This window comes from Lytechinus variegatus, chromosome 4, assembly GCF_018143015.1.
Source record: "Lytechinus variegatus isolate NC3 chromosome 4, Lvar_3.0, whole genome shotgun sequence".
Taxonomy (NCBI): Eukaryota; Metazoa; Echinodermata; class Echinoidea; order Temnopleuroida; family Toxopneustidae; genus Lytechinus; species Lytechinus variegatus.
In genome coordinates this window covers 24,506,436-24,525,665 of record NC_054743.1, presented here as the reverse complement: position 1 = coordinate 24,525,665, position 19,230 = coordinate 24,506,436, and the positions used below count along the sequence as shown (strand labels likewise).

The following is a 19,230-nucleotide window of genomic DNA, read 5'->3' as shown; positions in this document are numbered from 1 at the left end:
CCTCCCCCTAAATAAATCGTTGATAACCTTTTTTTTTTTTTTTTTTTTTTTTTTTTTTTTGCTTGTCAACTTTTTTTCCTGCGTCCCCCCCTAAATTCACTTGGACACCCCCTAAAATTTAGGCTGATGACCTTTTTTTTTTTTTTTTTTTGCTTGTCAAAAATTTTATGGTTAGCAACTCATATAATTTCGGTTGATAACCTTTTTGGGGGACGCCTTCAAATTTTTTACCTGTGTCAGGTGGACACCCTCTAAATTGTTTGGCTTCCGCCGCCAATGGATAGACCCTATATGAGTAAGTTTGAATTCAGGCTGGATTGTAAAAGGGTTGTAATCCATTTGTTGATATCTTTTTACTGTTATTGTCTAGTAGGAGGAAACTGATTTGACGAGTTTTCTAACCTTTGCCTGTTTTTAGGTGGTAACGGTAACCAAGATCACCAACGGTTTAATTAAAGTTGTCTTAAAATAATTCGGTCTTGGCTGCTTAAGATTTATTGTGCAAGAAAAACAAATCAGTGAAACCCACTTGCCCGTGTCCCAAGAAAGCTCAGAATCCCTTTAATTGCTATCATTATCTTGATTGTCCATTGAACATTTTGTGGATTGATTTAATACTACCTTTGTGCTATCAGGCCCTCGTCAATGAGTTATCGATATTGAAGTCCCGGATTGAAGTGAGTCATGAATACCGGGACTGTAAGAGCAAAAGCTTGATCAATAAATTACCATGCATTTCTCAGATTAAACCAAAAAAAATGAAAACAGAGTGTGCACCTCCGTATAGACCAAAAACCTATATACAGCTAGTGGAAATAACTAGATATAAAAAAGGTGGGTCTTTAACAAAGACTAAAATTGATCGAGGAGTACGCATTATGGATGTACATGTATGAGAGCAATTCAATGCATTGGATTGGGGCAAGAACAGAGATGGCTCGATCAACCATAAGTTCAGGGTCATAGGGTTAACAGGTTTTGCGGAAGATTAAGAAGTAACCTATGCGAAATGGTGTACGGTCCATGGGTGATATTAAAGCATGACTTCTGTCACGCGACCAAAGTCTACCTATGCCATGACTACTTTTGCTTCTACTCATACTAGTAGCAACTCCATTGTCATTTCAACGGTTAATATTGCAAGAAAGAGAGTAAAATGAACACTGATACTAAAGAGTTGGCTCAATATTACGATGCCATTAGCTCGGTTTATTCCCAGAATCGATGTCGTGACGAAGCTTTGGAATGGGTCGATTTCGATGAAAACGACGACGTGCTCGATGTTGCATGTGGATCTGGAAGGTTGTGTAAAATGCTGTCTCCTCGTGTAAACTCAGTTACCGGTGAGTAAAACATTCCTGCCATCCCTGCCATTTTTTCTAACATTTTATATACCAGTACATTTGCAAACATGTATATGATATTACCCTTGTATAACATTCCGAAAGGGGGTCTACATCTTACAAGCTTGCCTTTCAGTAGGCCCCTCTACTCTTTTTAAATTTTTTTGGTACGTCTCAAAACTTCAATTCATGTGCTATGCAGTTGACGTATTTTTCAATGGAAGTGATATATTACGAAATGTATTTTGGTGCTTGTGGAATATGAAGAAATTAATAGATGAATATACAAATAAAAGAATAAAATAAATTAATGAATAAATGAATAAATAAATAAATAAATGAATAGAATTAAATAAATAAATAAATAAATAAATGAATAGAATTAAATAAATAAATAAATAGACCGGTGCCCTCTACGAGTGAGCGAAGCGAATTTTTTTAGGGATCTGTTGCCTCCGATCGTCGGTAATAGGTCACACACCACTATTTCCCCATAGACTCATGTGTTACAAATGAGATTTGAAAAAATCGCCAAAAATAAGTCTTGATAATGACATCATCCACACCTATATCATTTGGTAGTTCATGCAATATACTTCAAACACTAAATATATGAAAAGGTGTTTTTCAGCATTTTTCGCGCTACAGGGGCTCAAACCAAGGCGTGCAAACTTGGTTGGAGTCACAGTGCTCACATGGTTTCTTGGGCAACTAATTCAATTCCCATAAAACCCAGCATTCACAAATTATTGCTCTCCCATGGGACTGAACAGATCCAGTAGTAATCCCTCTCTATGCCCATATGAAAAAAAAATGTTCAGATATGCACCGTTGATTTTGTAAGAATATTTTTCCAACCATTGTACGGGTCTCAGTCGGGTCTAAGGGGGATTCCCGACATTGCCGGATCCTAATAGTATTAGTGGTGTGCGTCCATCACCAACATCACTGGAGGCCCGACGACGAGAGATCCGGTGCGAAGTAGTTTCACAGGGAGTAAACGGTAGGCACTTAATACTTCAGTTTGAAAGGACACTCGTAAAATGACGTCACTCTCGCCGATGAATATTCATTAGATTGTGGTCGTGTGTGTTCCATACAAACATGCACACAGAAGTGCATGCATGCAGAGTTATATGAGAGGAACATTGGCTCCAGAGAGAAGTTGTCAATAACGTGTGTGTACTATTCCATGCTGTCCGCATGGGAGAGAGTGCATGGCAATTCGGTTAAACGAAGTTTCCGATATAAAGAGATAATTACTCTATGTACAGTAGACGTATACTGTAATAGAGGCAAATGTCAGATCAGGGGAGGCTGGAGTACAATCAGGTTTTCTTTTTGTAAGGGAAGAATAGTGTATAATTATAGCCAATTGATCTAAGTAAGGGAAGTGAACAATAATGTTTTTTAAAAAGAATGGAATATACCTGCATGGTGAAGCCAATTTGAAAGGAGGTGAGGCAAGTTTCAATGGAGGTTATTAAAAAAATAAACTGTACAACACATTATAGTGAAGCCAGTTTAAAAGGAGGTGAGGCAGGTTTCAATGGAGGTTTTTTATAAAGAATAAACTGTACCACACATTATGGTGAAGCCAGTTTAAAAAGAGGTGAGGCAAGTTTCAATGGAGGTTTTTATAATTAACTGTACTCTAAATTATGGTGAAGCCAATTTAAATGGAGGTCAGGCAGGTTTCAATGTAGGTTTTTTAAAAAGAATAAAGGGTACCACACATTATGGTGAAGCCAGTTTAAAAGGAGGCGAGGCAGGTTTCAGTGGAGGTTTTTAAAAAAGAACAAATTATGGTGTAGCCAATTTAAAAGGAGGTGAGGCAAGTTTCAATGGAGGTTTTTAAAAAGAAAAAAACTGTACTGGTATTATGGTGAAACCAATTTTAAAGGAGGTGAGGCAAGTTTTAATGGAGGTTTTTATAACTGTACTACAAATGATGGTGAAGCCAATTTAAAAGGAGGTGAGGCAAGTTCCAATGGAGTTTTTTATAACTACTACAAATGATGGTGAAGCCAATTTAAAAGGAGGTGAGGCAGGTTGCAATGGAGGTTTTTTTAAAAGAATAAACGGTACCACACATTATGGTGACGCCAGTTTAAATGGAGGTGAGACAAGTTTCAATGGAGGTTTTTTCAAAAGAATAAAGGTATACCAAGAATAAACTGTACCACACATATCATGGTGAAGCCAATTTAAAAGGAGGTGAGGCAAGTTTAATATAGGTTTTTTAAAAAGAATAAACTGTACCACACATTATGGTGAAGCCAGTTTAAAAGGAGGTGAGGCAAGTTTCAATGGAGGTTTTATAACTGTACTCTAAATTATGGTGAAGCCAATTCAAATGGAGGTCAGGCAGGTTTCAATGTAGGTTTTTAAAAAGAATAAACGGTACCACACATTATGGTGACGCCAGTTTAAATGGAGGTGAGGCAATTTTCAATGGAGGTATTTTTTAAAGAATATACTAGCTGTACCACACATTATGGTGAAGCCAGTTTGAAAGGAGGTGAGGCAAGTTTCAATGGAGGTTTTTTCAAAAGAATAAATGTACCACACATATCATGGTGAAGCCAGTTTAAAAGGAGGCGAGGCAAATTTCAATGGAGGTTTTTATAACTGTACTCTGAATTATGGTGAAGCCAATTTAAAAGCAGGTGAGGCAAGTTTCAATGGAGGTTTTTTAAAAAGAATAAACTGTACCACACATTATGGTGAAGCCAGTTTAAAAGGAGGTGAGGCAAGTTTCAATGGAGGTTTTATAACTGTACTCTAAATTATGGTGAAGCCAATTTAAATGGAGGTCAGGCAGGTTTCAATGTAGGTTTTTTAAAAAGAATAAAGGGTACCACACATTATGGTGACGCCAGTTTGAAAGGAGGTGAGGCAAGTTTCAATGGAGGTTTTTTAAAAAGAATAAATGTACCACACATATCATGGTGAAGCCAGTTTAAAAGGAGGCGAGGCAGGTTTCAGTGGAGGTTTTTAAAAAAGAACAAATTATGGTGTAGCCAATTTAAAAGGAGGTGAGGCAAGTTTCAATGGAGGTTTTTTAAAAAGAATAAACTGTACCACACATTATGGTGAAGCCAGTTTAAAAGGAGGTGAGGCAAGTTTCAATGGAGGTTTTATAACTGTACTCTAAATTATGGTGAAGCCAATTCAAATGGAGGTCAGGCAGGTTTCAATGTAGGTTTTTTAAAAAGAATAAACGGTACCACACATTATGGTGACGCCAGTTTAAATGGAGGTGAGGCAATTTTCAATGGAGGTATTTTTTAAAGAATATACTAGCTGTACCACACATTATGGTGAAGCCAGTTTGAAAGGAGGTGAGGCAAGTTTCAATGGAGGTTTTTTCAAAAGAATAAATGTACCACACATATCATGGTGAAGCCAGTTTAAAAGGAGGCGAGGCAAATTTCAATGGAGGTTTTTATAACTGTACTCTGAATTATGGTGAAGCCAATTTAAAAGCAGGTGAGGCAAGTTTCAATGGAGGTTTTTTAAAAAGAATAAACTGTACCACACATTATGGTGAAGCCAGTTTAAAAGGAGGTGAGGCAAGTTTCAATGGAGGTTTTATAACTGTACTCTAAATTATGGTGAAGCCAATTTAAATGGAGGTCAGGCAGGTTTCAATGTAGGTTTTTTAAAAAGAATAAAGGGTACCACACATTATGGTGACGCCAGTTTGAAAGGAGGTGAGGCAAGTTTCAATGGAGGTTTTTTAAAAAGAATAAATGTACCACACATATCATGGTGAAGCCAGTTTAAAAGGAGGCGAGGCAGGTTTCAGTGGAGGTTTTTAAAAAAGAACAAATTATGGTGTAGCCAATTTAAAAGGAGGTGAGGCAAGTTTCAATGGAGGTTTTTTAAAAAGAATAAACTGTACCACACATTATGGTGAAGCCAGTTTAAAAGGAGGTGAGGCAAGTTTCAATGGAGGTTTTATAACTGTACTCTAAATTATGGTGAAGCCAATTTAAATGGAGGTCAGGCAGGTTTCAATGTAGGTTTTTTAAAAAGAATAAAGGGTACCACACATTATGGTGACGCCAGTTTGAAAGGAGGTGAGGCAAGTTTCAATGGAGGTTTTTTAAAAAGAATAAATGTACCACACATATCATGGTGAAGCCAGTTTAAAAGGAGGCGAGGCAGGTTTCAGTGGAGGTTTTTAAAAAAGAACAAATTATGGTGTAGCCAATTTAAAAGGAGGTGAGGCAAGTTTCAATGGAGGTTTTTTAAAAAGAATAAACTGTACCACACATTATGGTGAAGCCAGTTTAAATGGAGGTGAGGCAGTTTTCAATGGACGTTTTTTAAAAAGAATAAACTGTACCACACATATTATGTTGAAGCCAATTTTAAAGGAGGTGAGGCAAGTTTCAATGGAGTTTTTTTTATAACTGTACTACAATTGATGGTAAAGGCCAAAGGAGGTGAGGCAAGTTTCAACGGAGGTTTTTAAAAAGAATAAATTGTACTACACATGATGGTGAAGCCAGTTTAAAAGGAGGTGAGGCAGGTTTCAATGGAGGTTTTTTAAAAAGAACAAATTATGGTGTAGCCAATTTAAAAGGAGGTGAGGCAAGTTTCAATGGAGGTTTTTAAAAAGAAAAAACTGTACTGGTATTATGTTGAAGCCAATTTTAAAGGAGGTGAGGCAAGTTTCAATGGAGTTTTTTTTATAACTGTACTACAAATGATGGTAAAGGCCAAAGGAGGTGATGCAAGTTTCAGGTTTTTAAAAAGAATAAATTGTACTACACATGATGGTGAAGCCAGTTTAAATGGAGGTGAGGCAGGTTTCAATGGAGGTTTTTTAAAAAGAACAAATTATGGTGTATATAGCCAATTTAAAAGGAGGTGAGGCAAGTTTCAATGGAGGTTTTTAAAAAGAAAAAACTGTACTGGTATTATGGTGAAACCGATTTTAAAGGAGGTGAGGCAAGTTTCAATGGAGGTTTTTATAACTGTACTACATGATGGTGAAGCCAATTTAAAAGGAGGTGAGGCAAATTTCAATGGAGGTTTTTAAAAAGAATAAACTGTACTACAAATGATGGTAAAGCCAACTTGAGAGGTGAGGAATGGAATGGATATTATGTAGAAGCAAACTTTTCCATTCCCCCAATACGTAAAAATCCCCTCCCCAAAGATCCAATTATTACTGAAATGGAATAAACATAATATATTTTTTTATAAGCCAGGTTATGCAAAATAATCATGTCATCCTTTGTCAACAAGAAATCTGTACATGTCCTCTGGAGAAAAAATAATACCTTGGCCGCCTTTTAATTTCTAAGTTTTGATTTTGTTAGTATTTTACTTAGCAATTTGGCTGGCTTAACAAAATGCTTAAACTTGTATGCAGATCAGATCTCAGAATTTACCTTATCCAAAATGAGGTAAATACTAATACCCATTGTGATGTTAATAATTTTTTTCCAAATAGTGCCAAATGTATGAATGAATTTCTGTGCGTTTCATTTTTGGATATGCAGACTTAAGTCTAGTAGATGGCCGACTTACATTTAGGCAAAATACTTAGCCAAAAAAATGCAATTGAATACCAAAGATGGATAAGTATTTTACTTTTGCAAAATACTGAGTAAAATATACTTAAAATTGTGGCTTTAAGAATAGCATTGAATACTGGGGTACCCTGTTCCTCATCATCATTATTATCCCACTACCACACCAGTTTCTGCAGCACAAAGTTTAACTTTCATGGGTTGAGTCCATTTCAAAGCAAACACTCACTTTAACTTTCTCTTATAACATGACGTCCACACACTGGCAATCACATCATTACAACACCAACCGTCAGAGTACAACAGAACTGCAGTTACCATAGCATTACCCCAACACACCACTCAATTTTTAATTCATCCAAATTAAATATGACTGTGTTGCACAAAGAAAAACTTTGTAGTCATAGTAGATTTTATTGACTTGCACATTTATAAGGCTATACATATATTTTGAGCAATTGCTCTGTTGTCTTCAGTGATAGTTCGTACCCACTGTGCTTTGGCCAACTTTGGTAAAGGCATACATTGAATAAACTTTTATAAGATACAGTTTTTAAACCTTGTATATGTACTGAAAATGATGACAGAATATTTTCTTAAAAAATAACATTAAAACTGCATGACAGGTCATACAACATATTTCAACATGAACTATTTCACAATTTGCCAACATGACAATAAATACTAAGCTTAAAAAATATAGAAGCTGATATTGGATGGAAAAGAAAATCTATGTCATACAAATTGAAAGACATTACATATGTATGCACTTAATGGTATCTATATGATCATGAAGTTCTTCTACACAGCTTGATAATGTTTATTTATCCAGTTTGGCAAGTACTGTTGTGGTTGAGGCAAGGTTAAGGGTTGTTCTGAATACTAAACCCCATTTTGTGTAACAACATGAAATCTATCAGAGTAACATGAAATAGTACAAGAGACGAAAATACTAGCAGCTAGGCAAGCTTTTTTACATAAATGTTTTTTTTTCATATGCTCTTTGATATTTTTTCTCAACATAACGAAATTTGGCCAGCCACCCAAATATCAACAATAAGTTGCCAGTGAAGGTTCGTAGAAAATAACCAAAATAGTAATTCAGTTTTCCAAACGTATATTAGAACATTGGTTTATCCAAAAAAGTATTTTTTTCTTCATACTGTCAAAATGTGAGGTTGTAAAAGTTGAAGACAAAATACAAGACTTCAATATCCGTGTTTTGCTCACTGCTAAGTAGTTGAACTACATATTACACATCGCATGCATAAGTGAACCCCATATCTTGTTCTCTTATTTGTTGGAGCTCTCACCAAACTTCTTCTGCATTCAATCAAGTACTAGCGAGGGATATTATTGATCAATATTAACAAGATAAATCAATTTACAGCTTAGGATGTGATTGTTCAAGATCAATGAGAATCTTTAAATCAGTGTATTTACTGTTGGTATTGGGGTGTCTGGACACATATAGCAACATACTCTTGCTGTTAAAAAGAACAAGTGACAATTACAATAGTTAACAGCAAGTATTAACTGCAGTTTGAGTAAATAAAAATATACACTATAATACAGTTTAAAATACGTTTATTTTCAGTACTGGCAGGCCTAGGATCATGATAAAAGATAAGATACTAAAAGTTGGCAAGTACTGTGTGATAATGGCACGCATTCTAATCAAGTTTATGCACAAACATCTACAATGACTGTTATGTGGGCAGCAAAAATTGTGGCAAATTATGTTCAAAATGATATGAGACATTTTAACAATACTGAATAAAACACAAAGGTCATTTAGTCTTGCATCAAATAGTTATTGATCAGCCTCAATGCCGATTAATGCAACAAACAATGTATCATTATTTACACAGGTTAACATTTGCAAGTATCCTAAGAAACCCTAAGTTGAATGGATACAATTAGTTGATGTTTTATGACTAACTAGATGGATTCTCAACTACATGCAGTCAAAACTTATGGCATGCACTGTCTTTGCTAGACCAAGAATACATTATATATTTACATTTTTAACATGACCTTGCCGACAATAGAAATTTGACTTAAAACCTTCACTAACACAAGAGGTAATTTTCAAATTGATCCTTTCAAAGAATTGAGGAGATTAAAAAGTTATCAGTCAGAGTGCAGGTCCCTATGCTACAGAGCTACCAAGTCTCGTGCATTATGCGTGAGACTCGAGCATTTTGGACTCTTGTTCATCCCGTCAAATCTCTGTCTCACGCAACTATCACAGCCTATCCCCATATACATTGTACACAATGTCTGTGATCTCACTCAGATTCAAAGAAAATCTCACGCATAGCTGGTCTTTGAACTTGGCATCTCTGATGCTAATGAGCTAATTGGTCAGAATCATCCAAATCCTCTCGTGGCTTGTGTTTTTGTCTTCATCAAGGTCATTGAATATTCAAAACCTCTGTAGTCACAACTATCACTTGGATGAAAGAATATGCTTTTTGAGGACATGACTGTTATACCATGAACTTTGACCTCATGGGCTAATATTTCACCAGTCATATGCACAGATAAGCCATATTGGAAGTAGAACCCTCAAATGATTCTATAAGACATGGGAATAGGAGATAGTTTGGGTATACAAGTATACTGATGCCTGTGACCTATGAACTGAACTACAACTATTTACAGAGATTATCTGCATTAAATGTGCATTCAGGAACCAAGCTTGAATTTCATCCTATTGACAATTGTACAGTTGATGTGAAAATGAACTATTTGAATTTATATAACGACTGCATATCTGTAATCTTGCAATATAATCAGAACCTTACCTTAATTTTGAATTTGATCATACAAATGATTCTTAACTGAATAACGGCAAGAATAGGATATATCATGTATTTAATGAGTCATTGACTTTTAACCCCAAAATCTGATCAGATCATCTCTACTCAATTATACACACTTAGACTAAGTCTCAAGTTGATTAGAGCAACTATTCTTAACCCTAAAGAGGCTGGGGGAGGGTTAAATCAACTCCCACTCAACATTTTCTGCGATAATTCCACCGCGCGAATTTTTTTGACCACGCCATTGCAGAGTTTATACTTAAAAGTCTCGCGCATATTGAGACCAAATTTACGACGCCCATGTACGCGGTTCTGAAATTACGCAACATTTTATAAGTGCATGTCTGACCAAAAATTGTGCCAAAACATGATTTTGTATACAAATTCAATGCAAATTGAGTTTTCTCATCTTAGTCATAAAGATATGATTATTTTTACTTTAAACAGCTGAAATAAATTGATTTTAGCATAATTATGCTTCAAAAAGGTTGTGCAATAAATCTGGTGGAAAAATAAAGCAAAACAAAAGGTTGAAAATCAAAGAAATACATAAGAAATTCATAAAACAATAAAATACAATAGAAATTGATTTCCAAAACAATTTTTTCCAATCGAGATTGTTAAGAATGCTACAAAGAAAAATTTTACCAAAACTTAGCATTCAAGGAGCTTTATTATTTAGTGAATTAGAACAAAAAGTATAATTTATGCATAAATTAGCATAATTAATTTATATAAAATAAAATCTCCTTATTTTGGAAAATTTTATCCTACAGCCTTGTTGATTACATCGCACAATACCAGCATGCAAATTATTGTGGCACTCGCGCCATCGGCAACCAAGGTCTCGGGAGGGGGGGGGTGGAATCAACTCCCCCCGGCCACTGAACAGCCAAAAAAAGCCCGGCCTAGTTAGGGTTAAGTTGTCGGGAGATAAAATTGGCTAGACAAGCCAGAATAAGCCTCCTGCAAATTTCAGGAAGGCAGAACATAATCTTGTTTATAGTTGTTAAACATTTACATTTTGTATGGTGAAGATTCAATTTTTCTTGTGTTATATATATATATATAAGAATAATTGTAGAAGAATATTATGAAAGCAGTTACATTAATCTATTAGTTATTTCCCTTTAAGGATAGCCAAGAATTGTAAAGAACATTCAAGAATGTCTTATTATGCAGGCCTTGCCTATTTAAAAGGCCAAGGAGTTGTATTGTTATTTCTGAATAGAGATTAGGAACAATAGGCTTAGCTATGCTATTGACACTCTTGATTTCAATGAGGTCATTCAAGAGTGTTCTGGATTTTGACTGCTCCTGAAAGGAGAATATTCTTTTGGAAAGCAATGCTAGAACTTTCCATTATAGTGAATTCTAGAATAGCTGCAAACTATATAAAGCTGGCGGATTCTTCAAGATGATCATCACATCATCACACCATCACATCATATGAGAGCAGGAGATCACATCACATCATATGAGATCACTTCACCAGATCAGATCAGAGCAGTTTATGCATCAATGAACTGTTTGCAGTTATTTTGAGAGAGAAATTATCAGTTCTCATCGAGATCATCAACATCATCAACCTGTTCAATGAACACGCTTCAACCCATGGATTGCTGAAATTGACTGTTAATCATCATCAACATCGTCTTCACGGACATTTCAACTCGTTGCAGTGACTCTTATTATTCATCGGACTTCAACATCAGTTTCATCATCGCCATCATTGTGAATTTTCGCCAGTCAACTAGGATTTTATCATTTGGATTATTACTTGGATATAGTATCATCACTTCGGGATTTTACATCGGACACTTCAAGAGATTTATGTAAGATCATTATTTGTTTTATTTATGTATAATTATTTCCTGTAATAAAAAAAAAGGAAATTTAAATAAAATTTCTATTGTTATTTGTTGCAGTATCGTAACACTTGACATGCTTGAAAGAGCTGAACTTTAAAGTAACGGTTGCAAACCTGTACGTGCTTCTACCCCTTTTGTCATTGGTGTGATGTAGTTTAATGTTCAACTTGTAATGAACTTATTAAAACAAGGTATAACTACACAATCACAGAGGGGGCCTAATACAAATCAAATATTTTTACAAGAGATACTGTTATGGAGTAATTTAGTACTGTTTCATAACTATAACATTAAGCTGCCAAATGCCTTTAAAAAATGTTTTACACATATTGCATATGCATTGAATACATCTACTAGAAAAAGTCACAAACAGTGTCCCAGGGTATAAATTAATTTCATCAGAAAGAATGCTTGTAAAAATACCAATCTTGCTATCATATAAAATAAATTGTTAATAACATGAAAGAGAAACAATCACAGATTTGATCTTCCCCTGTAGTTGCATAATGTGAATGGTGACGCACCATCGAAGGAGATAATGCTTTATTAGATCTAGCCTTTTGACAAGGCAACATGACTTCATCAAGTAGTGGCTAAAACAAGGTTAGTTTGATGAAGAAGAGAGATGGCAAAACCCACGGACACATGTGAGATCAAGCAACTTCAGTTGCGAGGCCTTATGAAACTTCACTTTTACTGCTCGCTATGAACTATTCATGAGCATGCCGATTCACACTTTTGATGCCTAATGTAATGAGACATCAGACAATGAAATACATGTTATACCAGACATGGAGCCTTGTCTAAAGGCTATGTTAGACCTTGCTCTGATCATGGAAGCAAAAGTTGTACTGCTAGTAAGACAATTTACGAGATTGAAAACAACTTTCCATGTTTATTTTACTTTTCAATAAATTTATTATATATTTCTAGAATTATCTTTTGTTTATTGCTTTTTGTTGCCATTCATAGAAATCTTAGTGCAAAGAAAATACAATATTTGAACAGTTTATTCTTAAAAAAAACCTCCATTGAAACTTGCTTCACCTCCTTTTAAACTGGCTTCACCATAATGTGTGGAACAGTTTATTCTTTTTTAAAAACCTCCATTGAAACTTGCCTTACCTCCATTTAAACTGGCTTCACCATCATTTGTAGTAGTTTATTCTTTAAAAAAACCTCCATTGAAACTTGCCTCACTTCCTTTTAAACTGGCTTCACCATAATGTGTGGTACAGTTTATTCTTTTTAAAAAACCTCCATTGAAACTTGCCTCACCTCCTTTTAAACTGGCTTCACCATAATGTGTGGTACAGTTTATTCTTTATAAAAAACCTCCATTGAAACCTGCCTCACCTCCATTTAAACTGGCGTCACCATCATGTGTAGTACAATTTATTCTTTTTAAAAACCTCCATTGAAAGTTGCCTCACCTCCTTTGGCTTCACCATCATTTGTAGTACAGTTATAAAAACCTCCATTGAAAGTTGCCTCACCTCCTTTAAAATTGGCTTCAACATAATATGTGTGGTACAGTTTATTCTTTTTAAAAAACCTCCATTGAAACTTGCCTCACCTCCTTTTAAAATGGCTTCACCATAATGTGTGTTATATATTCTTTTTTAAAAACCTCCATTGAAACTTGCCTCACCTCCTTTTAAAATGGCTTCACCATAATGTGTGTTATATATTCTTTTTTAAAAACCTCCATTGAAACTTGCCTCACCACCTTTTAAACTGGCTTCATCATAATGTGTGGTACAGTTTATTCTTTTTAAAAAACCTCCATTGAAACCTGCCTCACCTCCATTTAAACTGGCTTCACCATCGATCATTTGTAGTAGTTTATTCGTAAAAAAAAACCTCCATTGAAACTTGCATGCCTCACCTCCTTTTAAATTGGCTTCACCATCATGTGTGGTACAGTTTATTCTTTTTAAAAACCTCCATTGAAACTTGCCTCACCTGCTTTTAAATTGGCTTCACCATAATTCAGAGTACAGTTATAAAAACCTCCATTGAAACTTGCCTCGCCTCCTTTTAAACTGGCTTCACCATGATATGTGTGGTACAGTTTATTCTTTTTAAAAAACCTCCATTGAAACTTGCCTCACCTGCTTTTAAATTGGCTTCACCATAATTCAGAGTACAGTTATAAATCCTCCATTGAAACTTGCCTCGCCTCCTTTTAAACTGGCTTCACCATGATATGTGTGGTACAGTTTATTCTTTTTAAAAAACCTCCATTGAAACTTGCCTCACCTGCTTTTAAATTGGCTTCACCATAATTCAGAGTACAGTTATAAATCCTCCATTGAAACTTGCCTCGCCTCCTTTTAAACTGGCTTCACCATGATATGTGTGGTACAGTTTATTCTTTTGAAAAAACCTCCATTGAAACTTGTCTCACCTCCATTTAAACTGGCGTCACCATAATGTGTGGTACCATTTATTCTTTTTAAAAAACCTCCATTGAAACCTGCCTCACCTCCTTTTAAATTGGCTTCACCATAATGTGTGGTACAGTTTATTCTTTTTAAAAAACCTCCATTGAAACTTGCCTCACCTGCTTTTAAATTGGCTTCACCATAATTCAGAGTACAGTTATAAAAACCTCCATTGAAACTTGCCTCGCCTCCTTTTAAACTGGCTTCACCATGATATGTGTGGTACAGTTTCTTTTGAAAAAACCTCCATTGAAACTTTTCTCACCTCCATTTAAACTGGCGTCACCATAATGTGTGGTACCGTTTATTCTTTATAAAAAACCTCCATTGAAACCTGCCTCACCTCCTTTTAAACTGGCTTCACTATAATGTGTTGTACAGTTTATTTTTTTTAATAACCTCCATTGAAACTTGCCTCACCTCCTTTCAAATTGGCTTCACCATGCAGGTATATTCCATTCTTTTTAAAAAAACATTATTGTTCACTTCCCTTACTTAGATCAATTGGCTATAATTATACACTATTCTTCCCTTACAAAAAGAAAACCTGATTGTACTCCAGCCTCCCCTGATCTGACATTTGCCTCTATTACAGTATACGTCTACTGTACATAGAGTAATTATCTCTTTATATCGGAAACTTCGTTTAACCGAATTGCCATGCACTCTCTCCCATGCGGACAGCATGGAATAGTACACACACGTTATTGACAACTTCTCTCTGGAGCCAATGTTCCTCTCATATAACTCTCTGCATGCATGCACTTCTGTGTGCATGTTTGTATGGAACACACACGACCACAATCTAATGAATATTCATCGGCGAGAGTGACGTCATTTTACGAGTGTCCTTTCAAACTGAAGTATTAAGTGCCTACGGAGTAAACACGGGTTTGAGTATGGGGAGGCGAAACTAAAGTGGCATGGGGGCGCGCATCTTGGGGAGGTGGAACTGAAGTTTTTGGAAATCAGCTATTGAAAGCAAGAAGGGGTACACATTTCGGTTTGCTTGTTAGTGTCAGAACTCCTCTGCCTCAGCGGGTGAGCGGTTACACTCAGAGAAGCCCGGCCTTTGCTCTTGGTGGAGAAAAGAGAGTTCTTCTACATTAAAGAAAATAAAAATCCTATACGAGCTTTTTAGATTATGAGAAACTTGATTTAGACAGACTTGTTAGCAGTGAACGGAGATGGGGAGTTTGATTTTGTTTTTTGCACATTTCAGTTACAGATTGTATATTATGTCACTGCTTAACCTACCCCCCCCCCACTCTTGTGTAAATTATGGGGATACTGGGATAACCAGAATTAAAACCATGGACATGTGACTTCTTCACAAATCCTTGGTTAATGTATATCATTTTCATTTCGGACACAAGTCATGCCTGTGTACTGAAGAATCTTCTGATTGGCGTACTGTTCCTCTCTGATGGTGAACATGGTTCTCTTGGAGATGCTGTACTACTTTTTTTCTCTTCCTTGTGCAGGCTTAGATATCTCTCATGGAATGATAGAATTCGCTAGAATTGAAAACTCAGGGCCCAATATACGATTCTTTCAAGAAGACGCGCAGACGTTTGGTTCTCATCTTACCAACTGGCGGGAAAAGTTCAACAAAATCCTGAGCATGTGTAGTTTGCATTGGTGTTCTGACAAGGAAAATGTGCTGAAGAATGTTTACCACTGTCTAAAACCAGGGGGTATATTCGTTCTTAACTTCGTTACACATGCGGAGCTCTTTTCAGATTGGAGTTCCTACGGAGAGACATGGGACTCATGGATTCGAAAACATCCAAAATGGTGTCAGTATCTGCAGGTAAATTATATATTATGCATGAGAGGGTATGTGTGTAACTTATATGGTGTTTTGCAAATTTTTAAGATTAAAAATATGATTATACACAGTAAAAACGCTGTTTAAAACTTTTATACAACACTGTTTACTATATGAACCATACATTAATTGTTCAAACAGTTTAAACAAGTGTTTAAATCTTAAACAACAAAGTTTAATTTTCAATATCTAATCTTCAACAAATTAAACATGATTGTTTAAACTTTTAAACAACTACTGTAAGGTTCATATAGTAAACAGCGTTGTATTAAATCTTAAACAGTGTTATTACTGTGTAATGATGTTTTGGGAGTAAAAAAATGTTATCCTGCCTGTACATGTACTTTATCCAAAGCACTCGAGGCTGACTATATACAGCTGGAAGTATCTATGATAGCACTCGGCTCAACGGAGCTAAAATAAGAACGTAGTCAATCTCTTATTTGCATATTTCCCCATTTGCAATCGATTCCAACTCATATTCTAACCTCTTCTAATGACCTCTAATCCATTGGTAACCTCTTCTAATCCATTGGAAAGATAGCCTGAAAGAAAATATCTACCAAATTCTTTGCCAAGTTTTCCAAGACACAGTATACCCCAAACTCATATTTTTAGGCGAAAGCAACCAATGTGTTGACTTTCACACTCAAGGCTAAAAATTACAGGTTATTTCTTTCTCCCAAACGCCGAAATACGTTCCTCAATGATTCTTCTCGTAGGAAATAAACCGACGACTTTCAGCTGAGGAAGACGGAAAGGGGTGGCCCCGCCATAATTATGTCGCACACATCATGTAAATTTCATCGATATCTTAGCATGTTGAAGAACTTTTAATCCGTTAAAGCCAAGGTTAAGGCTCAATTACACCAGGGGACCGTTTCATCAACATTTTTGTCCGACAAGTTGTCAGATCTGACATCTTTCCTTGATTCTGATTGGCCGAGAGGCACTGTTACTATAGTGACTGTCGGATAAAATGGGACGGGTTAAGGCTCAGTTACACCGGAACCGAATCTATTCGAGTACACATGATTATTCGGGTGATTTCGGAAGTATTTTGGTATCCGCGAATGCGAGAAAATTCAGGAAGGATTCAGGAACATTTGAAACTATCCGAATAAAATTCGGTTTCCTTGTAACCCTAGCTTAACCTATACCCATAAAGCTGTATATGTATGATTCCCATGTTTAGGAATAAACGAGGCCGCCATCACTATCAAGCCTATATCGCTCACGATGGCGGTCTCCTGCACTCCTTTAATTTCGTTAAATGAACATTATGTCATGTCTTATATTTTCATTGCTTATGTTACGACCACAGTAATGTTAATATGTTATATATTTATTACCCCTGTATATATCTGTTATGTCAATGCAGAAATTAAATAAAATCAATCAAAATAAATGCGTAGCTTAAAGAAGCAGAGCATGAATCTCTCTCCGAAGGAATTTACAATGGTGATACTTTGTGTCAGCTAATGACCTTTTTTTTGTCACATATAACAACACTTGTGTCAAGAATCGCGACTACGAGGTGTTTGCAACAAAAAGTACTGAGGGTTTTCTGGACCTTATGAGATCAGTGGGTTTCGTCATTGGACATTCAGAGGTGAAGCAGGACCCTTGGGTTGAATGGGAGGAAAGTAATGTCAAAAGTAAGTTCAGAAAGTGATTAACCCAGATGGGGGGGCATCAGGTGACAATGCAGGAACCTGGATGCGTTTTAGTTTGAAGCTAAATAATGATGAGAAATAAAAAAAAAATACCATGGGGTATGGTGAGATCAGTGTTTACCGCATGAGGGATACTTTTCATAAGCCAAATCGTATCATATCGATACATTCATTGTAATGTTAATATATGCTGGAACAAAAAAAATTAATAATCCTAGTCGAAAACTGAGATTCGTCTCTTCTATTTATATTTTGTGTATGTTTCTAGCGTTTATAAACAATGCATATTGTGCGCTATAAAATTATATTTTCATCATCATTGTTATTATTATCATTATCATCATCACTGATGTCATTTTTATTAGCAGTAATAGTGGGAATAGTAGTAGTAGTAGTAGTAGTAGTAGTAGTAGTAGTAGTAGTAGTAGTAGTAGTAGTAGTAGTAGTAGTAGTAGTAGAAGTATTAATAGTAGTAGTAGTATATAGTAGTAGTAGTAGAAGTATTAATAGTAGTAGTAGTACTACTACTACTACTAGTAGTAGCAGTAGTAGCAGTAGTAGTTGTTGTAGTATTAGTAGCAGCAGCAGCAGTAGTAGTAGCATTAATAGTAGTTTTTGTTGTTGCTAATGTTGCTGCTGCTGTTGTTGTTGTTGTAGGTATATTAGTATTGTATAACTCGTTTGTGGTAGTTTGGACGATATAAGCATGAAAACATAGATCAATATGATTCTTTAAATTGTTTTGCATTCATTTTTTTCGCTGTTCATATTCACAATATACAGAACAAATACGCTGCTTGTTTTATCCGATAAAGTACATCCCTCTGGAACACCAAGAAGAATTCGTCGATGACGTGTACAAACGGGCCTGTGACGTCACTCCTAAGAAGTCTGGTAATGTTTACCAAGGTGAAGTAGGGAGAATGGAACACATGACCGTAATGGCTACCAAAGAATTGTTGTCCTGAGCCACTTAAGCACATCCCTCGATTTGTTTTTAACACCCGAACACAGTTTTGACCTATTCCTCCATCTTGATGATGCGGTCTTCTCTTGGAATAAAATTAGGGGAAGGCGGGGTAAGTAGAGCCTATTAAAGCGTAAGTTGAGCCACTGCCACCATTCCTATTCTCAATGGGTCTGCCATGTTGGTGGTTCCATATATTGATGATCCGTTGCATAACCTCTAACCCCACCACATTGTTTTCAACAGTAGTTTTTGAGAGGTAAAAATACACATTTCAGCCAAAAGAGAGTGTGAAAAGGACAAGTGCATTTAACCCACATGCATCTTTGAATGTACTGATAAGGACATAATATAACAATATTGATAGTCTAGGTATACCGATCCTCGTTCTTGTCATGGTCTTTTACATGATTTGTGGATGTGAAAATATCCCATGAAGTTCAGACTGGGGTAAGTTGAGCGAGCCAACGTGGGGAAAATGAGCCATGGTCATTCATATTGTAAATTGTATTTAATAACAAACAAACCTCAATAGGTCATTGATACTCGGGCAGAAGGGGCCAAATTCACAAGACAGTTGGGTTTTTTTAGAGGATGTTTATGTTTAGGGGATTAGCAAGTGAAAAGACTTTTAAATGAAAAAAAATATATGATTCTTGCCTCATAGCTTTTGTGCATAGTTTTTGGCGCTCAACTTACCCCAGAAGTCGGCTCAACT

General features: G+C 35.9%; 1 protein-coding gene across 1 annotated transcript; it reads left to right on the top strand.

Annotated features, from left to right (window-relative positions):
• Positions 1-973: 973 nt before the first annotated feature.
• On the top strand, positions 974-18,751 carry LOC121413671 (juvenile hormone acid O-methyltransferase-like). The gene is made up of 4 exons (XM_041606589.1): positions 974-1,343; positions 15,523-15,851; positions 17,392-17,527; positions 18,329-18,751. Exons 1-4 carry the CDS (start codon positions 1,157-1,159, stop codon positions 18,511-18,513), a joined length of 837 nt encoding a protein of 278 aa, XP_041462523.1. The 5' UTR covers positions 974-1,156; the 3' UTR covers positions 18,514-18,751.
• The last annotated feature ends 479 nt before the right edge of the window (positions 18,752-19,230 follow it).

Excerpts from the sequence above, each read along its gene's own strand:
- LOC121413671 (XM_041606589.1), top strand. The coding sequence starts at position 1,157 with ATGAACACTGATACTAAAGAGTTGGCTCAATATTACGATGCCATTAGC. Across the intron at positions 1,344-15,522 it reads TCGTGTAAACTCAGTTACCG|GCTTAGATATCTCTCATGGA; the intron begins GTGAGTAAAACA and ends TTCCTTGTGCAG. Across the intron at positions 15,852-17,391 it reads AATGGTGTCAGTATCTGCAG|AATCGCGACTACGAGGTGTT; the intron begins GTAAATTATATA and ends ACTTGTGTCAAG.